General features: G+C 37.6%; 1 protein-coding gene across 12 annotated transcripts in view; it reads right to left on the reverse strand.

Moving 5' to 3' along the window:
* The window catches only part of HUWE1 (HECT, UBA and WWE domain containing E3 ubiquitin protein ligase 1), a 138,858-nt gene that overhangs the window by 102,397 nt on the left and 9,824 nt on the right, over positions 1-26,637 (reverse strand). For all 12 annotated transcript variants that reach the window (XM_036840528.1, XM_036840526.1, XM_036840532.1 and 9 more), the window contains 4 exons: positions 9,271-9,339; positions 5,041-5,139; positions 4,199-4,405; positions 2,655-2,807 (listed from right to left, as the gene is read on the reverse strand). In XM_036840528.1, coding sequence (XP_036696423.1) covers positions 2,655-2,807; positions 4,199-4,405; positions 5,041-5,139; positions 9,271-9,315 — 504 coding nt within the window. In that variant the 5' untranslated portion in view covers positions 9,316-9,339. The remainder of the gene's footprint in view (positions 1-2,654; positions 2,808-4,198; positions 4,406-5,040; positions 5,140-9,270; positions 9,340-26,637) is intronic.

Below are 26,637 nucleotides of genomic sequence, written 5' to 3' on the forward strand. Positions count from 1 at the left end.
AGTGATTCTTACACGTTGGATCCATTTCTGGAAATTTTCCACTGTTATTACCACACTATTTTAATTCCTTTTAGCTTTATAAAAAAAGTTAATACCCAATAGGAAGAGTATTTCCTCATTCCATTTTCAATATTTTCTTGGCTATTCCCAGGACTTCCAGTGAAGAAACATGGAATTTGCTGAGAACTGTGAGGATAAGGGATATATAAATACTTGATGCCACATAGGGGTGACAGGTAAGTCAAACCAAGGATCTGAATTTGCAAGGCGGAATAAGCTTGCAAGGTGGAATAAGCTTGAAAGGCTATATATCTTCACAATTACTTTCCTTTTGTTTCTTCTGTTGTCACAACTAATTGTTTTTTAGAATACTTCAACTATTACTGTCACCACTAAATCTTTCTATCTTTTGTGATCTAATAAAAATCAAGTGCCTACAATAAGAAAGTTGTGGTAAGCTGGGATCCTTAAAAGACCATGTCAAGCCATGATTCATGAAAGTCTGTGATGTTGTGACATTTCTGAGATATTACCATTATTAAATACAAAGAAACATTTCTTACAAAATTATGTAAAGTTAATATGGGAAAACACTGATGCTAGTATGTTAAGTAAATAAAGTAGGATATCAAGTTACATATACTATATTCATTCAGCTATGTAAAGAAATATGCATAAAGACTAAGAAAATGTACCAAAATGTGAAAAGTAGATACATAATTATGATAAATTTTCTTCCGTACATTTCCAAAATTTTTAAATACCAAGCACATATTTTTATTATGATGTTTGTTTTGCAGCCAACAAGATAAACCTACGGAATGTTTAAGATGCAAGGGTACTTATTAGTTAGTACTAAGAAGAACTAGTTCTTTGTCCTTTTAATTATGCCCCTATATCACTTTCTCAACTACTATGTGAGCTTTTTAAAGAAAAGAACATGTTTTATACTATCTCCTGCGCAGGATTAGCCATATACTTCTTGAATATTATCAAGTGGAAGAGTTGGGTGTGGATTCAAGGAGCTGGGTCTCAGGCTGACACCCAGGTTTGGAACATAAACCATGCCCAATCAACTCTACAAACAGCAGTTATCACATTTCACACTTTATCAGGGGCTAAAAGCCCATGGGCTTTTCCTAAAAATAACGTAACTTCTGAATCTCATCGTCTTCACCTACTCCATAGAGTTACCATATGATCCTGGCAATTAAGTAGATACCCAATAAATAACATTTATATCAACCATGGCATATTTGACACCACCTCACTAGATGGGATTTGCTCAAGAATGGGTATGTATTCAGGTATCAGAGAAAAGGTCTTGATGCCTTTGGGATGGAACTATAAGAATCTGGTAAGATTTTGTAACTTTGCCCAATAGGATAGATTAAACCAATGGTTCTCAAAGTATGATCCCTGGACCAGCAGCCTCAACATTCCCTGGAAACTTATTAGGAATGCACATTACTGGGCTCTGCCCTAGGCCTAGTGAATCAGAAACGGGGGTTGCGGGAATTGAGGTAAAGGGGTATGAGCAGACAGGGGAGGGAGACTTATCTATGCTTTAATAAATCGACTCTTTCTCATGCATGCTCGAGTTTGAGAACCAGTGTCCTAGACCCTCACAAAAATCAACCAACTGGCTTTTAACTGATTCAAGTCTTCTTGGAGAACTTCTGCTGTATTTGCAGTTCACTAATATCTGTGCATAGTCACAATTGGCTCACATCACTGGGTTAACTGAGTCACTAAAAAACTATCATGAGAAAATGGTTAAAAATAATCTTGTATTTGCAAATCCAAGAAAATATGCTCAAATTTTAAGGGAGGCTCCATCTGGATGAATATCAGGTGATTAACATTCTCTTTATACTTTCCTATACATCCTAGAATTTTTGCAATACATGTTACATTTATAATCACACAAAAATGATTTTAAAGTAACCATGCACCTAAAAATAGCCTGAAACTTGAGTTGTATGACTTGTGAGGTAACCATTTATTATTCAGCTTTTAAAAAGTTAGCCCTACCAACTTTCTTCCAAGAAAGCTTTCTAGCAATGGCTACCTCTCTCAAACCTGAGTATGTATTATCAGTTTGCCTCTACAAACACTGGACAATAGTTGGAGTAAGCTGAATTTAACATGAGCCTTTTTGCCTTCAATTAACAATCATTACCACCACACACCAATTACTGAGCGCAGCACTAAGAACCCTACATTTTATTTTATTCTGAAAATACTCTTAAGGTAGATATAACTAAATTCTCAGATGAGAAAACTGCTATCAGAGCTAATAAGGTAGGCCAGGACTCAAAATCTAGATCTTTTATTGCAGCCAATGTTTCCCTCCAAACAGAATCTGATTCTAAACTTTCTTTCCAGAAGAGAAGTGGCCATTTTTGAACAAAGAGAGATTCTCTTTGTGAGCAGAGATTCATGAAATCCCTCAAAATTACTTCATAAAATTGAGAATACTTCCTAGGATTTTTGGGGTACCTTAGTTAAATGGGCCCCAATAGTTCTACTCAATTAGGCCAGTAAAGTTAACTTATGGATTCCTATTCATTTTGACACTGCAAGAAACACCTGTGAAAAGGAATAACAGGGTCCAACTTCTGTGTCCTTCCAACTCTTCACCCATGACTCACCTCTGCCAAATGCTGCAGCCGGGTTAGCAGTGGGGTTCTCTTGTCAGATCCAAGGCGTGTGATATAATTTGATCTTTTGCTAAATACGTACAGAAGGTTGAGGACTGCCAGCACCACTTGCATATCAGAAGAAGCCAATAAAGTTGTCAAATGCTACAGGGGACAAAAATGGTGGGGCAAGTTCATGGTATCAGGCATACAAAACCTTGAAAACTTGAAATGCCATGGATTTACAAAGCTATCAAGAAGTTTAACAATACAAAAAAAATTTATAAATATTTGAGCACCTACAACATGTAACCTTATGCCCAAGCAGTTTATAATCTGGCAGCAAGCCAGAAAGTCCAATTTAAGTTAAAAAAATGTGAACAGTTCAAAATTACATAGATGTCTCCACAGGAAGAAACAGATTACAAAAGAGACATATGTAATATTTTAATACATAGCAGAACTCAAGAACATTAAGTTTCCAACTAGACTAAAAGTATAGACTAAGATAATTTTATGCTCCTTCTGTATCCTTTACAACAAATACAAAATTGGAATTAATTAAAACACAGGGTTCTTCATATAGAAACTAAAAATAACAACAGCTGGTGGCACTTAAGACTGTTACAATACAGCGTATGTAACAATAACCCAAGAGTAACTATTTTTGCTTTTTAATACAATCAAAATTTACCAATATATTGAAACATTTGGTTAGTGTTAAAATCAGTATGTAATTTAGCTGGAAATGAACCAAAGTATTTCTGGTTGCTGATTATCCACAGAAGGCTATGGATTTCCTTTTGCAGCTTATCTATTTCATCTTCAACAGACTGCTTAGCCATTCCCTACTTAAAACTTCAGGTATTAGGTCTTTAGTTCAGTTATTCCACTTCTCTTCTTAAGCCATTTACTTTCTACCTGTTTGTTCTGATTCTGATTCTGTTTCTTTAATGAAGACTTAGGAAAAGTAACACATAACAACAGGGCACTAAATCAACAGTGATAAAAACTCTGAAGTTAGGCTAAAGGAAGAGAGTTTCTTCTTATACTGATTTTTGACCAATTCAAAAGTTCACTAATTCCTGTGCCCACTTTACTCTTTAAGAATACATAGCATGCTATTAATATACATTTTGGGGAGGGGGAGCAGAAATTAAAAAGCAGCACACTAAAACTTAGAAAAGCAGTAAGTGCAGTAATGTGTCAAGGAAATCAAATTATGTCTAATATTTTAAAAGTAATTTGGGGCTGCTCTGATAACCTGGGACCAAGATCAACTCCTGTAAATTCCCAAGAATACACCAATACATGTATTACATTCGCATTAATTTCTTGAATCTTAAAAGGCAAGGTGAAGGTGACAGTAAAGAACCCTCCCATCAACCCTGTGAAGGGTATCTTTAGCCAAGAAACATCCTACCAATGTCTCTGACATTGAAAACCCCAGAACTCCGTAATGAAAAGGAAAGAATCATCAGATAGAACAATTTCCTTATTCTGGACATGAACAATTCTAGTTAAGAACAGATCACAAAGGCTTGAACCTCTCCTACCTCTATGGAACTATACAGATGCCGGGAAAAGCTGTACTCAATGAGCAAGGCTGTGAAGTTCAACACAGCCAAGAGAAGCATCTTCAGTTGTTCTCTTTCTGGCCTATCACACACGAGCATCCATGACATATTCTCCACTGTCTGTCCAGCGTCTGCCAGAATTCCATCGAAGCGGTCCAACAGATCCACCCAGTGATATAACTCGCACTGGAGAGGGGAAGAGAAAGAGGAAGATATAAGAATAAGGTAAAAGTACTGTGTGGGTACTCTGTAGCTGAGCTTTGCTGCAATGGATTGCTAAGCATGACACCTAGACAAGTTCACTTCCCACCTTTGCTTCTCTTCAATCCCCCACCAGTACAGAAACCTATGAGAAAGATCATACTCTGAGCCACATGGACCCGAGTTCATTGCTATATCTATCAAAACCCCTACAGCTAGGTCTTCAAAAGGAGAATTCTGGCTACCTCTGAGGTCTAAAAACACAAGGACTTTCCCTGCCAGAATCCACTTTATCTGAAGTGCTCATTTTTAGAGTTATCTAAAGAAGAGTCTTTTAAGCTAAGAGTAAAAATCCTGAGACTATCTCAAGCTCATATTGTCAGTCAAACTAAAGGAATTTTGTGGTTGAGATTCTTTATCATCACCTGTATAAACATTCTTCATCCTTGGCTAGCAAAATTTTCCTTTTACATTTCTTTCAAAATTTCCTTGGCAACCATTCACAGGCTAAAAATTACTGGTCTAGAGCTGTGCCAGACACACACTAGATGCTTATTAAGTAATTGCTGAATGAGGCTACCTCGTTTTGGTTTCTCTTTTGGGAGCATGGGTTTACATACCTTTCCAATGTTCCATGTTTTGATCTGCTGCAGTTCCAAGAGGAGTTGCTCATCATTACAAACTTTGAGTTTGTCTATTAAGGCTCTGCAGTCTGCAGGCTGAGAAAAACAAACAGGTATTCACAAAAGGGTATTTTGGAGTATGAGGGAGACACAACAAGGAAGAATAGGAAAAAAACCCCCTTATGTCAACACACTCAATGATTTAACTTTTGATAGAACTCACTACTTAAGTGGAAATTTGCCAGACGATCACCTGAGATTAATACAGAAATCTTATAATGAAACAATCCATCTGTGTATTTTTTTAAAACCTGGATGAACCTGTAGATGTAGACAAACTACTTGGAAGTGTACAGACAACAGAAATAAAGGAAACAAGCTAAATATCAATAAAAACAAAATGAGGAATCTGTATCATAGTCTGAAAGTTAACTAGAATGCCTGATAAGAAATGTTCAATTAGAGGAACACTGAGGAGCCCTAGTGAATTCACAAAGGTGAAGATTAGCACTGGCTATATTTTTCTGCAACATTAAACCATCCAATTATAGGAGGCAAAGAATTTCTGAACTGTGTAAAACTAGGACTCCATTCTTACTTGGGGTTTCCATTTCCATATATTCCTGCTCTGTTTTACTGATGAAAGGGCCTGTTTGTCAGGTAACAAGGTGTGGATTCAGAGTTCATAGTAAGTTTCCGAAAGTGGAGCTGGTGGGGGGGGGGGGGGGGGAGGAATAGGGACTGGGATAGAGATGCTGCTATTAATGGATGGCAGCTGGAAGTGATTACACTTGCTCTTTGACTCTGTAAAGCAGTATGGTATCCTAGGAATGGGCCTAGATTTGGAACCAAACAAATCTGGGTTCAGTTTTTCACTTGATGTTTACAAAGTTGTTTGATCATGAGCAAATCCAACCTCTTAGCCACAGTTTTCTCACCAGAAAAAAGACCTAAGAACCACCTTGGAAATGTGAAGCTCAAGTATTTGCATAAAGCACTTATCTCACATATTAGGAGCTTAAATACTGAAAGACAGCTTACTGTTACAAAGAGCATGGACTTTAGAATTAGGTAGTTGGTAAGCTACCTCTTTGAATCTCAGTATCCTCTTCCGCAAAATGAACTTAACACGACCTATTTACCCAGCAATGTTGTGAGATTTAAACTAGGGGCATTTTCTGCAGCCAAAATGGAACGTGGAACAATAGGGGCTTAAGGGCAAATTTTTTTTAAGCTAAGTCTGAAACCTTTTCTCTCTCTAAAGTAAACATTATTAAGAGCTATCTCAAATTTCTGTGGTAATTAAAGACATGTAAAATTCTTGGCATAAAACCCTTCAACAAACCAGACCTGCACTTTTTCTTCCTCTCCTTGAAGTCATACAGGTTGAGGGAGAGGTAGTGAAGTAGTAGAAACAGATAACAAAGGAGTGTGAACCACCTGCTCATGCAGTTCACTTGTGCCTTCTGGACCTACCTGGGCCTACTATCAAATATACCACTTCAATTTCTAATGGATTGCAACGATGCAGACCCAATTTTATGATTCTGTGGGTTAGATAGCACCCAGTTCATGACAAACATTTGGGTCCTGTAATCATTTGGTATCTCATAATCAGGCATTCAGTCTTTATCAAGGTCCAGTAGCAAGCCAGAAGCTGCTTTTCTGAATGTCAGAATAGCTGTTGGCAGAGAACAGCACGGCCAAACTCTACCCCCTAGGTCTTAAGCTGTGATTCTCCTATTGGGGCTTGCCAGAGGCATCCCACAGCATCTTTGGCTGACACTTAAGTCAGACACCTGGATCTACTAGGCCATAATGTGCACAGAGTAGGGCAGCTTACATCATAGCCTGAACCTTCTGCAGAGTCTTCTCTAGATCCAAACACTACTATCACTTCAGAAATTATCCAGTAAATGGATCAAAACAGCATGCCTAAATGTAATACATGCTGGCTCCAAAATCCAAAGAGGCACCCCATACACTGTTCCTCTTTCTTCATGGTGTGTGGTACAAGGTGCAAAAACATGTCTCTCACTTTAGAAGGGAAATTTTGACATTTCCCAGACCTTTGAACCCCTAGAAAATTTCCTGACGTGGCAGGCCCTCAACCTTCAAAGGGCACTCTCTGGCACACATATGTCTAAGGCATCTAAAGTGCTTGTGCTTTCTGTTCACAAGCCCCAGTTAGCATAACAGCATCAATTTAACGTACCAGCACCATGTTGTTTTATCAGGAGTATCAAGATCCCTATGGACTTTGCGGTTTGCAGAATGCACCAGGGACAAAAGTGTATCTTTACCGTCTTGTCCCTGTTGCATAAATGCAAACTGAGTGTGATTTTCCTTACTTACGGTAGTACAAAACAAAGTACTTGCCAGTTCAATGGCTGCATACCAATTGCCATGGTTTATGTTGATTTGCTCCAATAAAGATGTCAAATCTAGGGAAAAAACCCTCTGCATAGCTGCCAATACATAAAGTGATCAATAAATATCTTTCTTGTGCAGCCACTATGGAAAACAGTATGAAGGTTCCTCAAAAAATTAAAAATAGAACTACCATATGATCTAGCAATTCCACTTCTGGGTATTCATCTAAAGAAAATGAAAACACTAACTTGAAAGGATATATGAACCCCCATGTTCATTGCAGCATTATTTATAATAGCCAAGATATGGAAACACCCAAGTGTCCATCGATGAATGGATAAGAAGATGTGGTACATATATACAATGGAATACTATTCAGCCATAAAAAAAAGAATGAAATCTTGTCATTTGTGACAATATGCATGAACCTTGAGAGCATTATGCTAACTGAAATAAGCCAGGAATCTGTACATAAGTGTGACTCCAAGAACAAATCTATAACAATCTACTAGGTAAAAGAAAAAGAAATTGAATTTCTCTGATTATCTACAAGGTTGAATTATCCTGGAAGTTAAATGACTTCAGGCAAGTTTTCTTTTTGCTTTTCAGTTTCCAAAAAATTTGAGTGTGTTAACTGTCGAAAATTCTAGATGCCAAAACATATCAAAAACAAAATGAAAAGGAAATGAACAGGTATGTAAAATGAACATACTCAATATGTATGGCATTCAATAAGAAACTGACGTTCCAATGTCAAATACAAAATAAAACAGCACGAGCAGACAACTAATATAAGGCCAATAAATGTGAAAATATATGTATTAAGGCATGCAAATCAGAAGAGTGAAATATTTTTTCTCCACCTATTAACAAAAATTTAAAAGATAATCTGCAATGCTGGAGAGGATGTACGAAGACAGCACTTCTCATACTCATTAGTATAACACTGAATGAAAAGGGCAGGAGAACTGCCCATGCAATACTGGAATAAATATCAATAGTGATACCCTTGGGTGATACTTGCCAGGTAGTTACAGTTTTTAAAAAACCAAGTGGCCTGTATTTAGAAAATGAACCAACTAATTATGTGCCAGATACTTTACTGAGCAGCTGCCTCACATCAGGGACGGAGGAATTTTCAACCCCATTTTACAGCTGTGGAAACCAGGCAAGTTAACTCTCAGACACAAAAATCTAGTAAGATTCAAACCCATGTCTAATTCCAAAGCTTGTGCTCCTTGAACTACAGCACATGGGGTCTATGGGAGTGTCATAACAATACAATACTTCCTTAATTTCAGAATGCAGTTTAAGCAGGCCAATAGAATATTGGACAGAAGCTGGGATTTCTACTGCTGACACAGGATCAACTGACATGGACACCCAATACACAGGTTAATATAGGTTAAGCTGAACTGTATGATTAAGAATCAGTAATAAAGAAAGCTAAAACACTGGCCTCACAAGAAATCTAGTGAGAAAGGTGTTACCACTTTAATTTTCTAGATAACAAAATTGAGAAAGATCCTGCAAATACAGACAGAATCTGAATCCATACTTGCTCTTTCCATTATACCATGCTGCCTTTCAATGCACAGAAACAGCAGCCAGACAGCCTACTTCAGGTACATATAGCTATAAACTGTTTAGTGCTCACTCTCCACTGATCACTAGCTTATTCACCTTTTCAACCAAGGGAAGTTCAAAAGAAAATTTGACTGTTTCAAGACAAGTTGCTGTTTTACTGCACTGTGTGTATATAAGTGATGATATATTTGGAAGATCAATATGAGTGAACTGACTGCAAAGATTTTTTTCTGAAATGAAAAAACAGGCAAACTTTTGGATACTTACAGCCTCAGTAGGTGTCTTTTTCAGTTTAGTCCTGTCTACTTTCATGTTTTCGATTTTCTGTTTTACGATCTGAAAAGAAAATTTCCCAAAAAGTGAGAACTTAAAGTTGCAAGCTTGAGCTCTACATGCTTGGACATAGACAATATAGAACAAAGAGCATGCAAAATGTTTAAAGTAAAATTGGAGTTATGATGCAGGCCAACTCAGAGGTACAGGTATGAGGTAAGGAGTGGTAAACAATCTCTCCAAATAAAACTGGCCCACATTCAAGTTACACAAGCCTGTAACCAATTTAAGCCAAAATTAAAATTCCCCCCACCCTGACCTCTCAAACTCATACTTGAAAGTAAGAGTAAACTGTTTTAACACACCTCAGGATGGAAAAATTCACCACATCCTGCAGTATTTTGGAAAACTCAGCAATTCCACTTCTGGGAATTTACCCAAAGAAAATCATAAGAATGTATATATATATTTAATCACAAGAATCCATACTGCATGACCATGTATAACAGTGAAGAAGTGAAAAGGATCAAATATCCAAAATAGGATTGGTTTAAAACAGACTATTACACAGCTGTTAAAAACACTGCACACAATTACATAACAGCAAAGCTGTTCATGGTGAAATAAAAAGGTTACAAAACAGAATAAATAGTATAAACCCATGTTTAAAGAACACAGCTTAGAAGGGGTATGCATCAAAATGTTAATTCAATCTAACCAAAAGGATTATGTATGATTGTTTTACCTGTGCTTTTCTGTATCTTTTACTGTTTTAACCCATAAAAATACATTATGTCATAAGAACAAAGGAAACAAAATACTTTTATTTTTTTTCATTAGAAAATGAGGTATAAGACTCCCACTAGAAATATCCTGAGCACAGAACACAATCATTTTACTAAGGTCCATTAAGATGCTCCGGCCAAGGCACAGGAAGAAATAAAGGTTTCCCCCATTAGCAACTAGCACATATGCAGAGGAAGAGGTGAACTGCAGGGCTCTTTACCTCTAATAATGTATTTGCTATACAGCAGTCACTGGGGGTCAATGTCCCTCCTCCAAGAAAGCTGGCATAATATAAAGCTGACCAAGCTCAAGTATAAATTTTAGGCAGCTTTTGGTCTAGAGTTAGTCCAACATGTTCGGTATTCTGGAAATAACATGTATTTGTCTGTATGGCTGGCATCCATTCAACCAATGGGCATTCAGAAAGAGTTGGTACAAAATCCAGAATATGTTCTAAAATGTTGCTGTAGGGGTCATTCCTGAAGAAAAAAAGATGTTTCCCCTCTAAAGTTCACATTTAGGGTATGTGATTCCAGATTACTTTTTAAAAAAATTACCTCAGCATATAAGAGAAAATAAGCAAGATGCCTTCTGCCAACAACTTCCAAATATATAAAATGAGGCCAACAGGATTCTGGCAACAATCTGATACATGTAGTGGAAACTATAAGTGAGCTACTTGTACACTTACTCTCAGGTTTGCTTTGTCTCACAAAACCTCACACCCATTAACTTAGAGCAAGTGGCTGTCACATCATTGTGGCTGTAGTCATTTGTGGGAGGCTATTACATTGCCTCAGCTACAGGAAGTAGCAGTTAGCCCCAACACCATACAACCCGAATCACTGAATACTCTCCCTCCAAAATTAGGAGCAAAGTAAGAAGGTCTGCTCTCTCCAGTTTCATTCAACACAGTGTTGGAAGTTCTAGCCACTGAAATAAGGTAAAAAAAGGAAGTAACAGGTATACAGATCAGAAAGGAAGAAATAAAACGGTCCTTATTTGCAGGTAACAAAGTATTATCTAAGCATAAAATCCCAAGGAGTCTACAAAAAACTTCCCAGAACAAGTGATTTCAGCAAAGCTGTAGGATACAAGATAAACATACACAGATCAATCATATTTCTGTATACTGGCAATGGACATGTGGACTCAAAACTTTACAACACCACTCATAATTGCTCAAAAAAAATTTGAAATACTTAGGCGTAAATATAACAAAGCATGTACAGGCCTTGTATGCTAAAAACCAAAATATGTTGATTTAGAAAATCAAGACCTAAAAATATGAAGTGATATACTATGTTCATGGACTAAGAAGACTCATATTAAAGACAATGGAACTACAATAGCTCAAACAATTTTGAAAAAGGAGAGAGAGGGAATCACTCCATCCAATTTTCAGACAGACAGACACACACACACACACACACACACACACACACACACACACAGAGCTACAGTAGTCAAGACTGTATACACGGTAATAGAGGAGGGATAGGCACATATGCCAATGGACCAGAATAGAGAACCAAGAAATAGACCCACACAAATATGCCCAACTGATTTTTGACAAAGGCGAAAAAGCAAGTCAATCAAAGGATATTTTTATCAACAAATGGTGCCAGACCAAGTAGACATCTATAGGCAAAAAGATGAACTCTGACCTCAGTCTCATATTTTGTATAAAAATTAACTCAAAATGGATCATGTGGCAAGGATGTGCAAAAAAGGGAACTCTTGTGCACTGCTGGTGGGAATGTAAATTGGTGCAGCCACTATGGAAAACAGTAAGGAGGTTCCTCAAAAGATTAAATATATGATCAATTCCACTTCTGGATATTTATCCAAAGGTAACGAAAAAAACTAACTTGAAAAGATATATGCACTCCCATGTTTACTGCAGCATTATTTACAATAGCTAAGACATGGAAGCAACCTAAGTGTCCACTGATGGATGAATAGAGAAAATGTGGCTGTAGATAGATAAAATGTACACCACATTTTATATTTTTATATATATTAAAGATATACAAAATGTAATATTATACAGTCTTACAAAAAAGAAGGAAATCTTGTCATCTGCGATAACATGAATGGACCTTGAGGACATTATGCTAAGCGAAATAAGCCAAACAGAGAAAAGACAAATTCTGTATGATCTCACTTATATGTGGAATCTCAAACAAACAAAACGCCAAAAAAACAAAAATACAAAACTTATAGATACAGGAAACAGACTGGTGTTTGCCAGAGGCAGGGGTTGGGGGGTGGTGGGGTGGATGAAACAGATGAAGGTAGTCAAAAGGCACAAACTTCCAGTTATAAAAACAAAGAAGTCATGCGGATATAACGTGCAGCATGATGACTATAGTTAATACTGTATTATATATTTGAAAGTTGCTAAGGGCAGACCTTAAGAGTTCTTATCACAAGAAAAAAAATTGTTAACTATGGTGATGGGTGTTAACTAGACTTACTGTGATCATTTCACAGTATATACAAATATGGAATCATTATGTTGAATACCTGAAACTAATATAATGTTAAACGCCAATTATATCTCAAAAAAGAAAAAAAAAAGGATGATGGACTTAAATGTAAAACTATAAAATCTACTGGGAGAAAATATTTGCAAACCATACATACTATCTAGAATATATAAAGAACTCTTGAAACCCAACAATAAAAAAAAAATCCTCCAGAACAAGAGCACAGACTAAAACTTGTGCAAATACACAACTCACAACGATTTTACTGGTTTAAAAAAATGTAGATGAAGTCACTGGCAAATCTTCACACAAATATGTATCTCACTTTAACTAAAGCTATTTTGACTTATTCTGTACCATTCAAGGGTCTGGGTTGAAAACAATAGACTCTGGCTAACTAAAGCAAAAATGTGATTTACTGGAAGGGTAACTGATAGCTCATGCAATCAACAGGAAAGCTTAGAGATTCACATTCAGAAAACAGACGGAACCAAGGAAGCTAGGCATCCTGGAACTACAGCCAAAGACCTCCCACAGACACAGCTTAGTTGGGGGTGCCTATGCTGCCAACACCAGACTCTGGATGCCTAGAAGCTACTGCTGGTGGCAGTATGATTTCTAAATGGTCTCAGGTATTTGCATCAGTGGCTCTAGATGCACTGTCCCAAGTGTGAGCATCTGATTGGTCAAGCTGAGGTCCCATGCCTATGCTCTAGCTGTCAAGGTTCTGGGAGAGCAAGTGCATTTGGCTTTTTCAGTTTCCACATTGTTCAGGTTCCAAACTTTTCATAAACAGATTCAGATGATAGGCACCCAAATAAAAAAAACAAGCCAAAACGAATGATCAAGCACACGTGCCCATAACAAGTACAATGTTAGCCTGGCTTCTATAATTTTGTTGCAAGAAATACCTATAGTTTAAAAAAGAAAGATATCACTGCCTGTGAGACATCAATTGAGAAAATTCAAGTCTTTTTTGTTTCTGTTCTATTTCTAAGCTGGTTTCACAGTAGGAAGGGAGAATACTTTTTGAGTGCCCACTACAAACCAGATAATACTTAGGCTGGTGTTTCTCAAAGCATTCTAGAGCATCTTGCTCCATGAAGACTAGGTTCCAGTAATTTAGGAAATGTTACAAATTTCTCTTCCTTTAGGACAGTCACATGGCTGACTGATATTACTAACAGCTCCAAGAAATCCCGGGTAAAGGAAACTTATTAGGACATAGAAACATTTTTCCTCCAGGTGGCATCTATTGAAAGTCCAATTTAAGAATCCCAAAGAATACACTTTGAGACATGTTGCTCAAGGGCCTCATATTTGTCTTTCCTACAACCCTCACCATTCAAGCCAAATTCTTTCCCCATTTACAGATAGAAAACTGAGGCTCAGAGAAATTCAGAACCTTGCCTGGTTAGTGAATGTTGGCTCCAATATCTAAATCCAGGCCCTTCTGACTCCCAAGTCCATGCTTCAATAACATGCTGTTCACTTTATTTACTAGTTTTATTACAACAATAAATGCTTGCAGATGAAAATACAAATTTGTGACAAATTCCTCTACACTGTTGGATCCTATTGTTCAAAAAAATATCATAAGAGAGGAAGCTGGGGCACAAGGTGAAAAGCTGAGATATTATCAATCTCACTAATGATGGAACAGTAACTAGAGAATGAGTTCTACCTAATGCTTAGAAGTTAAACAGATGAAAATCCCATTACATAAAAAAGTCTCTAACAAAAAGAAGTTAATTCTAAACAAATCCCTGGAAATAGCCTACTGCCTTTGTTGGGTCAGACCAGAACTCTGTGCACCAAGCAATCTCTACACATAATAAATATTTCTTCCTAAACTCAGGTTAGAAAGATCAACTTTCAGAAAACTAATGAATTATTATGAATCACCACCTGTAGCGATTACCATTACACTTAAATACTTCCATTTAATTAACCATTTCTTTTTTTCACTCCTTCATTCCCCCCAGCTTCACTTATCTTTGAAGTTTGAATCTTGGTTTTATAGGGTTTACATCAAGACAAGAGGGTACAATTAAAATACACTGAGGGAAGTCACTCTTTAAACGGTAACTCACTCTGTAGTAATCACCTGCGGTTGATCAAATTTAGAATGACTTTCAATATTGAAATCAGCTTAAGGGCAGAGGACACCTATAGTTCCAAATCTGGGTCAACAGCAGTGGAGTACAGTGGTGAACTAGCCTTACTATTCAAAGTATGGTTGAAGGATCAGCGGCACTGATATCACCTGGGAGTTATTAAAAATGCAAAATCTCAGGCCCCACCCAGACGTGAAGAATCAATCTGTATTTTAATAATATCATATATTAAAGTCTGAGAAGCACCAGATTATAACACAGATTATATATCCAAACCAGGAAACCCAGGTTAGAATCCCTGCTATATCACTTACTCACTGTATGAGCATGGACAAATCAGCGTATGTGCACTTCTGTTTTCTCAACTGTGAAATATGGATAACGGATCTCCCCACTTCCATACTCACTTTCATCCAATCCATTCTCCAGAGAGCAGCAAAAGTAATCTTCTTAAAACATAAATCAGCTCACGTTACTTCCTTGCTTAAAACCTTTCAACAGTTTCCCTAAAATTATTTCCAAATTCTAACCATGACCCAGAGGGCCCTGGCATGATTTAGTTCCTGGAACTCTCTCCAATCTCCTCTCTGCACAACCACATTAGTCTTTCCGTTTAGTTTCTGGAACACTCTAAATTGTTTCTGGCCTCTAGACTGTTACAGGTGCTATTCCTACTGGAATGCTTCTGCGCCACACTCTCATTCTTCCCACAGCTAGTTCTATTTGAGAAATTGACTTTAAACTAAGACCCAACGCAGCTTCCCAAGGCAACCTGCCTAAAGCTGTCTGTTATTTTTTGTTATGATAATAATCCTGCTTATTTTCTCTCATCGCAAATATCAATTAGTATAACTGGTTTGATTTTCTACAGTGTTAAGCTCTCAGCATCTAGCACAGCATCTTCCATGTGATAGATATGCAAATATTTATAGAACTGATTCAGGAAAGAAGTATGCACTGAGAAAAAAAATCTGTGATTGTCAGCATACAGACAGTACTTGAAGCCATGGGAGGAGAATCCAGCAAAGGAGAGGCTGGTGAGGTAGAAGCAAAACTAGTTCATCACGGCATCATGAAAGACACAAGATGGCAAGGCTGATCAACTGGGTCAAATGTCAAAATGAGGTATGTCCAGAAAAATGTCCATTGAAATTGGGACTAGAGATAACTTGACAAGCATTAGTTCCAGTGGCGTGGCTGGAAAGGAAGTCAGACTGGAATGAGTCAAGGAATCAATAGGAAGTGAGGCAATATAGATGGCACGTGTAGAACACTCTTGAAAAGGCTGATTGTAAATGCAAGCAAAAAATTATGGGGTCTCATTGAAAGGCAGAGGGTAAGGGAGAGGAAAAGGAGATAATGGAAAGAAAATCCCTAAGAAAGTTGAGGGTAGGGGACTATTTAGAATCTCACTATTTCACCTTAACATAGTGAACACTTAACGTGGGTTTTGAACAGCAGAAATAGTACTAACCAGAATTAGGACAATCCTCTTCTTAATCTCTTAAAACTTGACTGAGTGTCCTTCCTACGTGCTCACACTGTACCCTGTACCTATCACTTCCTGACATTAATGAGAAAATGTATGCCACAGGGTGAGGAAGAAAACCAACCAACCAACCAACCAACCAACCAACCTTGGGAAGGAAAGAAATATACAACATTATCAGTGGTTGCCTCTAGGTGGCAGGATAACACAGTTTTATTTATGCTTCTTGCTTTTCAGAGCCTTCCAAATTTTCTATAATCATCCATCCATTTATAATGAGAATTTTTCTTTTGTACAATTTTTCTTAAGGTAGAAAACAGTGGCCCCTGAGCCAAAGGGCATGCATCAAATTAAGAAAAATATCCTCTAAACAAATGCCTTGGATTGGCTGCTGTTGGCTCTTGGAGCCTCTTTCCTATACCTCTTGCTGGTTAATCCTGAAGTATGGCACACAGCAAGCATTCAGTACTTATTGATTTGGTTTATTATTGGTAGGTTAAGAAATGCTGCACACATGTATGGGAGTGTGGATGAATCAGAGTCAGCCTACCCATGGGAATGTCTGCTCCGTGAAGGCATTTTCCCTATTTGATTGTTTTGTTCACAGCTTAGCTGTACACTAAGCTCCTATAGGAAACAACAAATATTGGCTAATTAAATGAAAAACAAAAAGAACAAAACAAAAAAGTCAGCCTAAAATTCCCACTGAAATCATGGAAAAGCATTATGGTGGTTTTAAAGCAATGCTTTAGAGAATACTAAACTCCAACGTCTTACAAAGCAAAATACTTAATTATATTTGCCTTTTGCCTCTCTGCAGACTCTGAAAGTAAATTCGGGTGAGAAATGCCCAGACCGTCCATCATGTCAGGAAACAGCAAGCTGAATCTTGAAACCCAGCCTGCTATTGACCATTTGATTAGAGGCAGAGACATCACATTGACTGATTTGTAAAAGGGTACAAGGGGACACCACCTGATTATCAGGCCTTTCCATCCAGTCTAGTTTCTGATTATTTACATTAATACCCACCAAATAGTCTGAGAACCCATTTATCACCATAATAACAACAGATAACATTTACTGACCACCTATTATGTATTATCTCTAATCCTTATAACACCTTGGAGATGAAGATCACTCCTGGTTTACTGAGGCCAAGAGTAGCCACATACCCAGTAAGTGGTAGAACCTAGATTCAAACCAAATTTGCTCCACAACTCTACAGTACACAAAATGTCTGTATGCACAGTCCACCCCACTACACCCCTCCTATAGACACCGATATCCCTGTCCTTGGCCACATAAAATATGACCCTGAGAACTGCTGACCTAGATTTTATTGGACATTTGATAGTAAGATGTAATAATAAAGCAAATGAGGTATAGCCTTTACTCACCCAAGACAAATCTGGAAATTATCTGCAGAAATACGTCGACAGGGTCTCTCCCTCAAAATCTGAAAACACTATACCTCAGATAAGTTTTCATGCTTGCTCTTGGTGCTTTTCTGCACTGCAGTATACTCAAAATAAGGGCAGGGATACCGAGGAGGAAGAATCTGAAACCTCCAACACTGACTTGGGAGGTGAGAATGGCGTCTGAGAAGTCATCCCCTACACGTCCTCTACCCTACAGTCCTGGGAAGCTGCAGATCCAGGAGTTATTCTTCTGGTCATTACTCCCAATTACTTAGAGAGAAACTGGCATCAAAAGAATTTAGGCAACAAATAGGGCTCACCAAAGTTGTAAATCAGTTTTGCCAGCAGAGAGGAAATGGCAGCATGCCAAGGAGACCTCCCTTCCTAGCATTCCTAAGAAAAAAAATAAAAACAGCAATGCCTGTGTGAAAGTTATGCTTATTAAGGAGGAGAGGAAGAGACTCCTTGTCTACACATTTCAAATTGGTGCTCTGGAATAATCTTAGTCTACCCTTTAAGAATGCTCTGTCTCCCATCCCCATCTTTACTTGTGGCTGGATTTGGTGCAAAAGATCAATTATAACAATGATGGATTATTCCCTATCTCATCACATCCAATTTCAAAGACGGAAGTACTTTTCAGTCTTGCCCACCTCTAACAGAAAATTAAGACATCAGCCTTTAAACTAATATGCTCTATTGAATTGTCAACAACTTAACCACACAAAAGCCTGCCACTATCTAATAGATGATCTTCACTCAGAAGAGCCACAGGCAGCATTCAGTGAGTTCAGGAAAACACATCCATCAGCATCCATCAGAAGTCAAAGCTAATTTAAAAATATCTTTAAAATAATTTACTTAAAAATTAAATCTGGAGTTCTCAACCCTAGCTTTGTAAAATCAACTGACACTTATTTTGAAAACGAAAAATGTCTGGCCATATAAATATATGACTCAATAGATAAGAGGTGGGAACTTTTTTTTTCAAGCTGTGTAGGTGATTTGGCTGCACAGCCAGACTTGGGAGCCACTTTGTTATATATTGTTAATTATGCTTTGCCAATCTGTGATTCATTTAGGAATATGCTTAAAAATAATGGGGGAGGGAATGGGATATAAATAAGTATAGCCATGTGTTGACAACTGTTGAAGCTGGGTAACAGGTACATGGGGGTTCATTATACTGTTTTCAAACTTTTGTGTATGTTTGAAAATCTCATAAATTAGAAATATTTTAAATTAAGACTTTATCTTGCTAGATCCCCCCATTCCATCCTCCACATTGCTCCCAGAGCAATCTCCCTCAAACTCAAAATCTACCTACAACATCAAGTGTAAACTCCTTACCTAACCAGCATTCAAGACCTCTAGGACCTAATGCCTGCTTACCTCTCTTACCAGGGCCATGACATTACATAATATTCCTCTTGGCAACCCACATGCTTTAACCATGTCAAGTTTTTACAGTTTCCCTACCATTCAAGACCTTTGATACCTTGACTCAGACTGTTCTCTCTGCTAAAATGGCTGCTCCCTGCATATATTCCCTAGAGCTCAGCTTAAATGTCACTTCCTCTGTCAAGCCTTTTCAGATATCCCCTCCCCCAGAGTAACACTGATCACTCTCTCCTTTGTGTCCCGACTGTATCCTGCACATACCCTCAATCAACACACCTCTCTTTATTTACATGTCAGTCTCCCCACTAGAGTGAGTTCTGCATGAGTGGGATTCTATTTATCTTTGCATGCCTGTTGCCAGCATAGGAACTGTCACTTAGTAGATTAATAAATGAATGAATGACTACCCAGTAAATGTTTAATGAAGCTAAAAATTCCAAATCACTTTAAACGCTTTTTTAAAGTGACATTTTCAACTGAGAAAACCAATGTATACAACTCATTCAATCTGCATCTTTCATTCAACAAATAGTTATGAATATGCTATATGCAGGGCATTGTGATAGGTGCTATGAGATGGTCAGGTGTAAATCAGAGAAAAAGGAAGACTAGAAGCAATGGTAATATAAAAGCAACAAAAAGCCAGTACACAAAACACACAAATTACAGCTTCCTAGTGGTCAAAGCAAAGCTGGAAACACAATCAATTACAAGATCAACACACTACATAGGATAAATCCTTATGTAACACCAACCATAATCTTCTTGCTTTTTAAAAAAATTTGGATTTTTAGAGATTAAAGTTGCATAAAGCAGAGTACACCTTTAGCGAAAGTGAAACAATTTTAGCCCAGCTTTCACCTTTGGGCATAATGCTTTGGTCTAGGGAAAAAAAAAATACACACACACACACACACTAGGAAATATAAGCACAAACAACAGCAATTTGGACATCCTCTTAATGACACGTGGAGAAATCTTTAGATTTCTTTGTGTCCTATATTGAGGGAGCACCACAAAAATCCTAAAATTCTATGGAAAATTTTCACCTATGTGGGTATTTTTCTGAGAAGATAGCTGATAGCTTTCATTGGCTTCTTAAAGAGATCTATGACCTGAAAAACATTAGGAACTATCACCCCCCAGAAATATCTCCAAGACACTGTGTGCTTAGCCACTACAGTGTTTTCACTTTCATTTATGAAACACAGGCATATGGTATTTCCCTTAAAGCCACATGACAGGCCACTGTCAAATACAATAAAGACAGTACAGGAAACCAAAGAAACAGAATTCCAACCCTTGTGCATTATTCAGCTCCAATTCTCTCATGTCCCTAGGTTTATAAAGAAATATGCAGCATCTCTAAAATTAAACCTCCTCTATGTAAGGGGGAATTCTGTATTCCTGGATAAAATCCTCTAGTTCTGTATCCTGAAGACAGGTAGAAAAGGCACAATCCTTTTATAAAAAGGTTAGATTAAGTATATTTCTAAATAAAAGCTAGGTTTTAATGCCTTGAAATATTCTGACAAAAGATATATCTATATGAGGGGAAGAGAGAACTTAGTATTTATCTGCTACCATACATGAGGATTATTATTTTTTTAAATTTAAAAGTAGAAACTGAGGAATACTACTGGAAGAAAGTAAAAGTGAAATAGAGGACAACAACAGAATGGAAAGGCCTGGGAGTCAAGCTGGGCTTAAATTCCACTTACTAGGTGTATAATCTCAGACAAATTACTCCAAGTCAGTAACCTCTGTAAAATAAACAACACAGTCTATCTCATAGGATTGTGCCTGGCAAAGAGCAAGCCATATATATTATTACGTCTTATTTCTTTTAGCTCCAGATTAATCTAAGGGCAGCAATCTTATGCTGGGTATCACACACACACACACACACACACACACACACACACACACACACACACACGATCAAGAGCCAAAAAAAGCTGTTTTTTCCCCAGCCTTTCTACATGTTATCTGCATATGAAGAACATAAAGTATTTATTAATCTCCAAACTGTTTGCCTTAATTACGGACATAAACTTAACTTTGATGACAAGATTAGGAAGCTCCAGGTCTCACTATCAAGTTAGTTATAGTTCTCCAAAGGTTAGTCTACTAAATAATGTTCGGGCCATGCCACTTAAGAATCAGAAATTTTAAGTGTACCTCAACTATTGAGCTACTTTTAATGAATTTGGAAGGAACAAAGATTCTTTTACATGGTTAAAAGAATAAGTTATTTGTAGCAATTATCAACATGGCAGCAAACTCCTTTCAGAATGATGAAAACAATTCCAACTTCAGAGGTTTGTTACAAGGATCAAATTAGTTCACTGATAAGAAAGCTTTAAAACAAAGCCTTTAGAAAAAAAGATTATGTCCCAACATATAGACGAAACTGGCTCTGTTTGAGTAAATTTAACACCACTACATACAGCCCGGCACATAGTCATTTCCAATGTTCTTTAAATAAACCAGACAATGTGAACAATCTGCTGCTTTAAAACATTTATAACTGAAAGGTGTTTGCTAAAAATGTTAAGAATAGTATGCAAAGGCACTCTAGTTCCCTGACACAAACTGACTTTGTGACTTTAGGACAATCTGGGCCTCAAACATACGTAAAATGGAAATATAATAAATAAGATCCCTTAAAACACTGTCTATAACACTATGCCTTCAGTTCAAGACAAATGTTAAAAGTATTAAACATGAACAACCTGAATTATTCTCAAAACCTATAGAGCAAAAAGTAACCAACCCAGTTTGCTACTTGGCCAAATTCCAACTTAAAAAAAAAAAAACTATTAAAAAGAATTAGAAGATAAAACGCAGGGAAATATTTTTGTAATCCTGGTAAAGAAAAGATCTCCCAAGAAAGATGTGCAACCTAGAAACCATAAACGAAAGAATTTGACTACATAAAAATTCCAAACCATAAACATAGAAAATATCTGCAACAGGAAAAACAAAGGGTTAATATTTCTAATATACAAAGAACACCCAAAACTCACTAAGACAATCTTATTGAAAACCAAGTAAAAGGAAACTTGTAATTTGCAGAGGATATAAACATTTGCTTATCCTTACAAGTAACTACAAAAATGCTAATCAAAACAAGGAGATGTGATTTCTCGCTCAACAGACTGGTTAAAATTAAAAGGACCAACTTTATCTTGTTTTGGCAAATGTAGGTGGAGAAAAGAACACTCACAAACACTTCAGTGGAAATGGCAATTCTATATAGCCTTTCTGGAGGTCATTTTGGCAGTACCTATCAAAAAATTAAATGGGTACCACCCTTTGACCCAGGATGAATTCTATTTCCAAGGCTCAGGGAATGATGAAATTATAGCAGATTCATGCTTTTGGGATGCAATGCAACCATTAAAAAGAATGGAGTCCAGCCATATATTCTAACGTATAAAAATACGTATAGTACATAAATGGATAAGCATAGTATGTAAACGTTAAAAGCTATAAAAGAATATGTACACATTGTTAACAGATATAAAAGGAGACCATCATTTGTGGGGGGGGGCACTAATTTTTAACTGAAATGTTTATTTTGTTTGAATCTTTTTTTTTAAATAGCAAACGTTACTTTTATAATTTAAAACAGTTGAAAAGGAAGGGAAAAAAAGATGAGCTTAGAAAACATCACTTTAATTTGAAAGTTTTACAAGCAGGAAATTTAGTCACATCTATAGATTTATAGCATCCATAAATATGCATGAAAACATGCAACCAAATCGAATTGTCCCATGAAAGAGCTCCAAATTAACCTTATGTTGCAAAGTAATAACCATAGTCAAAAGGGCAAAAGAAACTGAGCTTTCTTTGAACTTCTGACTTTCTCATTTACCTTTCTACTCCCTTAAATTTCCCCCATTTTTTTGGTTAACTTTCTTATAGGAAGGGGGCCACTTATTTTGCACTTCTATGGATGACACCTGCTGGTATATTTAGAAATACAGATAATAAATTCAGTTTTAAGGAAAGATACAGCATAGTGGAAACATACCAAACTAGATAACCTGGGTTCAATGGCCAACTCCACCCCTAAGCAGCCGTGTTACCTTGGGCAAGTCATTTCCCCAAAACCTGTGCCTATAAAATAAGGAGTTTGATGTAGACAATACCAAATATAAGGGTCTTATCCAGCTCTTCTGTTGGACATGGAGAAGACTACCATTTTTAAAGCCACTGGTAATTTGTTTTGCTAGAGGTAGATATGTGAATTCACCCATGCAGGCAGTCTGCCTTTACTTTTAAAAAGCAAAAATCTAAAATGCTCTATGTAAAAGGTTGTATTCAAGTGACATCTATACCTCTCCAGACTATACTTCCTTTTAAGGCTGGCCTCACCAAGACAGTTAAGGAAATTTGAGAAGCAGGGAACTGGAGCTCCAGATTAGGTCAACAGACTGCAAGGCACTCGTAAGCTGGAGTAGTCAAGCTAGTCCCTGTAAAACATGGCAGCAGATATAGATACAAAGAGAGAGGTGTCTATAGCAATGATACTGGATATATCCAGGTTTATACTCTTCTCTTATACTAATGTATGTCCCTAGCTCCTTGTACTTAAAAACACTCAGAGAATGCTTGTTGAACTGAAGAGAAGTAAGATGTGAGAGGGAAAAAGAAGATATAATATTAACAACAATAACAACAACAAAACCAACAATGGTTTCCAGCTTATTGAGGACTTACTATGTGCCATATGCTATATTTTATACAATATATGAAATGTTAAAAGTGCTACTCAAGGGCTTCCCTGGTGGCACAGCGGTTAAGAATGTGCCTGCCAATGCAGGGGACATGGGTTCGAGCCTTGGGTCTGGGAGGATCCCACATGCCACGGAGCAACTAAGCCCATGCGCCACAACTACTGAGCCTGCGCTCTAGAGCCCGCGAGCCACAACTACTGAGCCCACGCACCTAGAGCACGTGCTCTGCAACAAGAGAAGTCACCGCAATGAGAAGCCCACAAATCGCAACGAAGAGTAGCCCCCGCTCGCCGCAACCAGAGAAAAGCCCGCATGCAGCAGCGAAGACCCAACACAGCCAAAAACAAAAATAAATAAAATAAATAAAATTTATTTTAAAAAAGTGCTACTCAAGTATGTTAATAGTGGTGATATTGATAACCATTAGGAAGACTCATCATGGGTTACTAAGGTTACAGGAGAACCTTGAACAAACCAAAACACTAGGGAGCTGTGTAGCTGGAGGGTGGGAGATCAAGGCAATCAATGTACTGCACACCACCACAGAACTGGGTAAGACCCTTCAGGGGGTATGAATGTGACTCCAAAGGCTTGGCAAAGCGAAAAACTACTCTGGTGGAACGTTCAGTTATCACTGGCCAGAGACTTAGCCCCCAAATGATCAAAGAACAAATACCATTCCTCCTTAACCACAGACTTGAAGGATCCAGACAGGCTTTGCTAACTGGCCATCAGTTCACCGCCATGACTGCCCATCTTTGAGCTGTCAGAGGGGTTAAGTGAAATAGTATGTTAAAGAAATTACCATATACTTAACCATCTACAGTATACTAACACCTTATATTTTCACATTTAACCCCAGTAAACCCATAAATAAGGTATTTTTCCCAGATGAAGCAACTGATAGGTTAAGTTAACTTGTCCAAAGGAACAGAACTAGTTAAGTTGCCAGAAAAAAATTTAAAACCCGAGCATTTATTCTGCCTTTCTTATATAAACTATAAATTATTCCAGCCAATACATGAAAAGAAAATGAGAGTTAAAACACCATTTTGCAACTCCCAATGAATTAATAATGGATCTAAGCTTTGGGCAGCAGTGGCTGTTAACATCAAAAAAAAAAATCCAAGACACCACTACAACCTAACAAATGTAAATGAACACACCACCGCCAAAGGGAATGAATCTGAATTTATAAAGCCTCTGGATGTAGCTATCAATTTTTAGGAAATACAGAAGACAGAAGAACATATTGAACTATACTGAGTATGCAATCAGCAAAATTCAGTCTGGGAAATTCTACAGGTCAAATGGCCTGAGTTTGTCAATAGACAAAGTATAAAGAAAAGGAAAAAAGGGAAGCTACAGATACTTAAAAGACAAATTGAGTTTTTTAAAATGGACAAAGTAAATTACACTGTCCAGGGATGCACACTTGTATGATTAAAACCATAAAAGAATGCAAAGAAGTGACTACTATAAAGTCAGAACAGTAGTTACTGTTACTGTAACAGTTACTGTTACTGTAAGTTACTGTAACAGTACTACTGTTACTGTTACAGTAACTATTGTTACTGTTAACAGTAGTTACTCAGAGGGAGGGAGGATGCTGTGATGGGGACGGGCACATGGAGGGACTTCTAGGGTGACAGGCAAAATTCTATTTCTTGACTTGGGTAGTAGTAACAAAAGTGCTTTAAGATAATTTATTAAACCATAAATTTGTTTTGGGATAGTTTTCCACATTTGTTTTCTATTTTTTTTTTTTTTACAATAAAAGGAAAACATTTTAATCACATTAACGTTTCTCACATACGGTAAGATTCCATTTTGTATGAAATGCCCCAAATAAGCAAATCTATAGAGACATAAAATAGATTAGTGGTTGGTTGTGAGAAAGGAGAAGGGGAGTGATTAATGGCCACTGGGTTTCCTTTAAAGATGACGAAAATGTTCTAAAATTGATGTAGTAATGGTCGTACAACCATGAACGTACTAAATAAAAACCACTGTATACTTTAAATGAGTGAATTGTATGGTATGTGAATTATACCTCAATAAAGCTGTTAATAAAAGTCTAAGACACCCCAATTAAGTCAAGACACACTTTTAAAATAAAACTGGGGCAGAGCCTGAGAATCTGCATTTCTGACAAGTTCCCAGGTGATGGTGCTGATGCTGATCTGGGGACCACATTTTGAGAACCACAGCAATGAAGGATTTCAAAACTGCTTCTAGCTGAAGGCAGTACTAATCAGCACTGAAGAGTCAAGTGTTTTACTCAGGGACTGGGAAAGTAGTCCTGAATAAAAAGTTAACACTTTGTGCCAAGCACTGTTCTATTCTACTGGTTCCCTGACCATTAACACCAGCATCTCCTTGGGAACTTGTTGGAAATACAAAATCTAGCCCCCCCAACCCCGACCTACAGAATCAGAAACTCTGGGGATGGGGCCCATCAATCTGTGTTTTAGCTAGCCCTCTAGGTGATTCTGATGTTCCCTAAAGTTTCAGAACCACTGTTCTACGAACTTTATATGCATTAACTCAGCTAAACTTCTCAAAAACCCTATGAGGTAGGTAACACTATTATTATTTTATAGATTAAAAACTGTAGCACAGGGGCTTCCCTGGTGGCGCAGTGGTTGAGAGTCTGCCTGCCAATGCAGGGGACATGGGTTCGAGCCCTGGTCAGGGAAGATCCCACATGCCACGGAGCGGCTGGGCCCGTGAGCCACAATTACTGAGCCTGCGCATCTGGAGCCTGCGCATCTGGAGCCTGTGTTCCGCAACAGGGGAGGCCGCGATAGTGAGAGGCCCGCGCACTGCGATGAAGAGTGGCCCCCGCTTGCCACAACTAGAGAAAGCCCTCGCACAGAAACAAAGACCCAACACAGCTATAAATAAATA

This window comes from Balaenoptera musculus, chromosome X (assembly GCF_009873245.2).
Source record: "Balaenoptera musculus isolate JJ_BM4_2016_0621 chromosome X, mBalMus1.pri.v3, whole genome shotgun sequence".
Taxonomy (NCBI): Eukaryota; Metazoa; Chordata; class Mammalia; order Artiodactyla; family Balaenopteridae; genus Balaenoptera; species Balaenoptera musculus.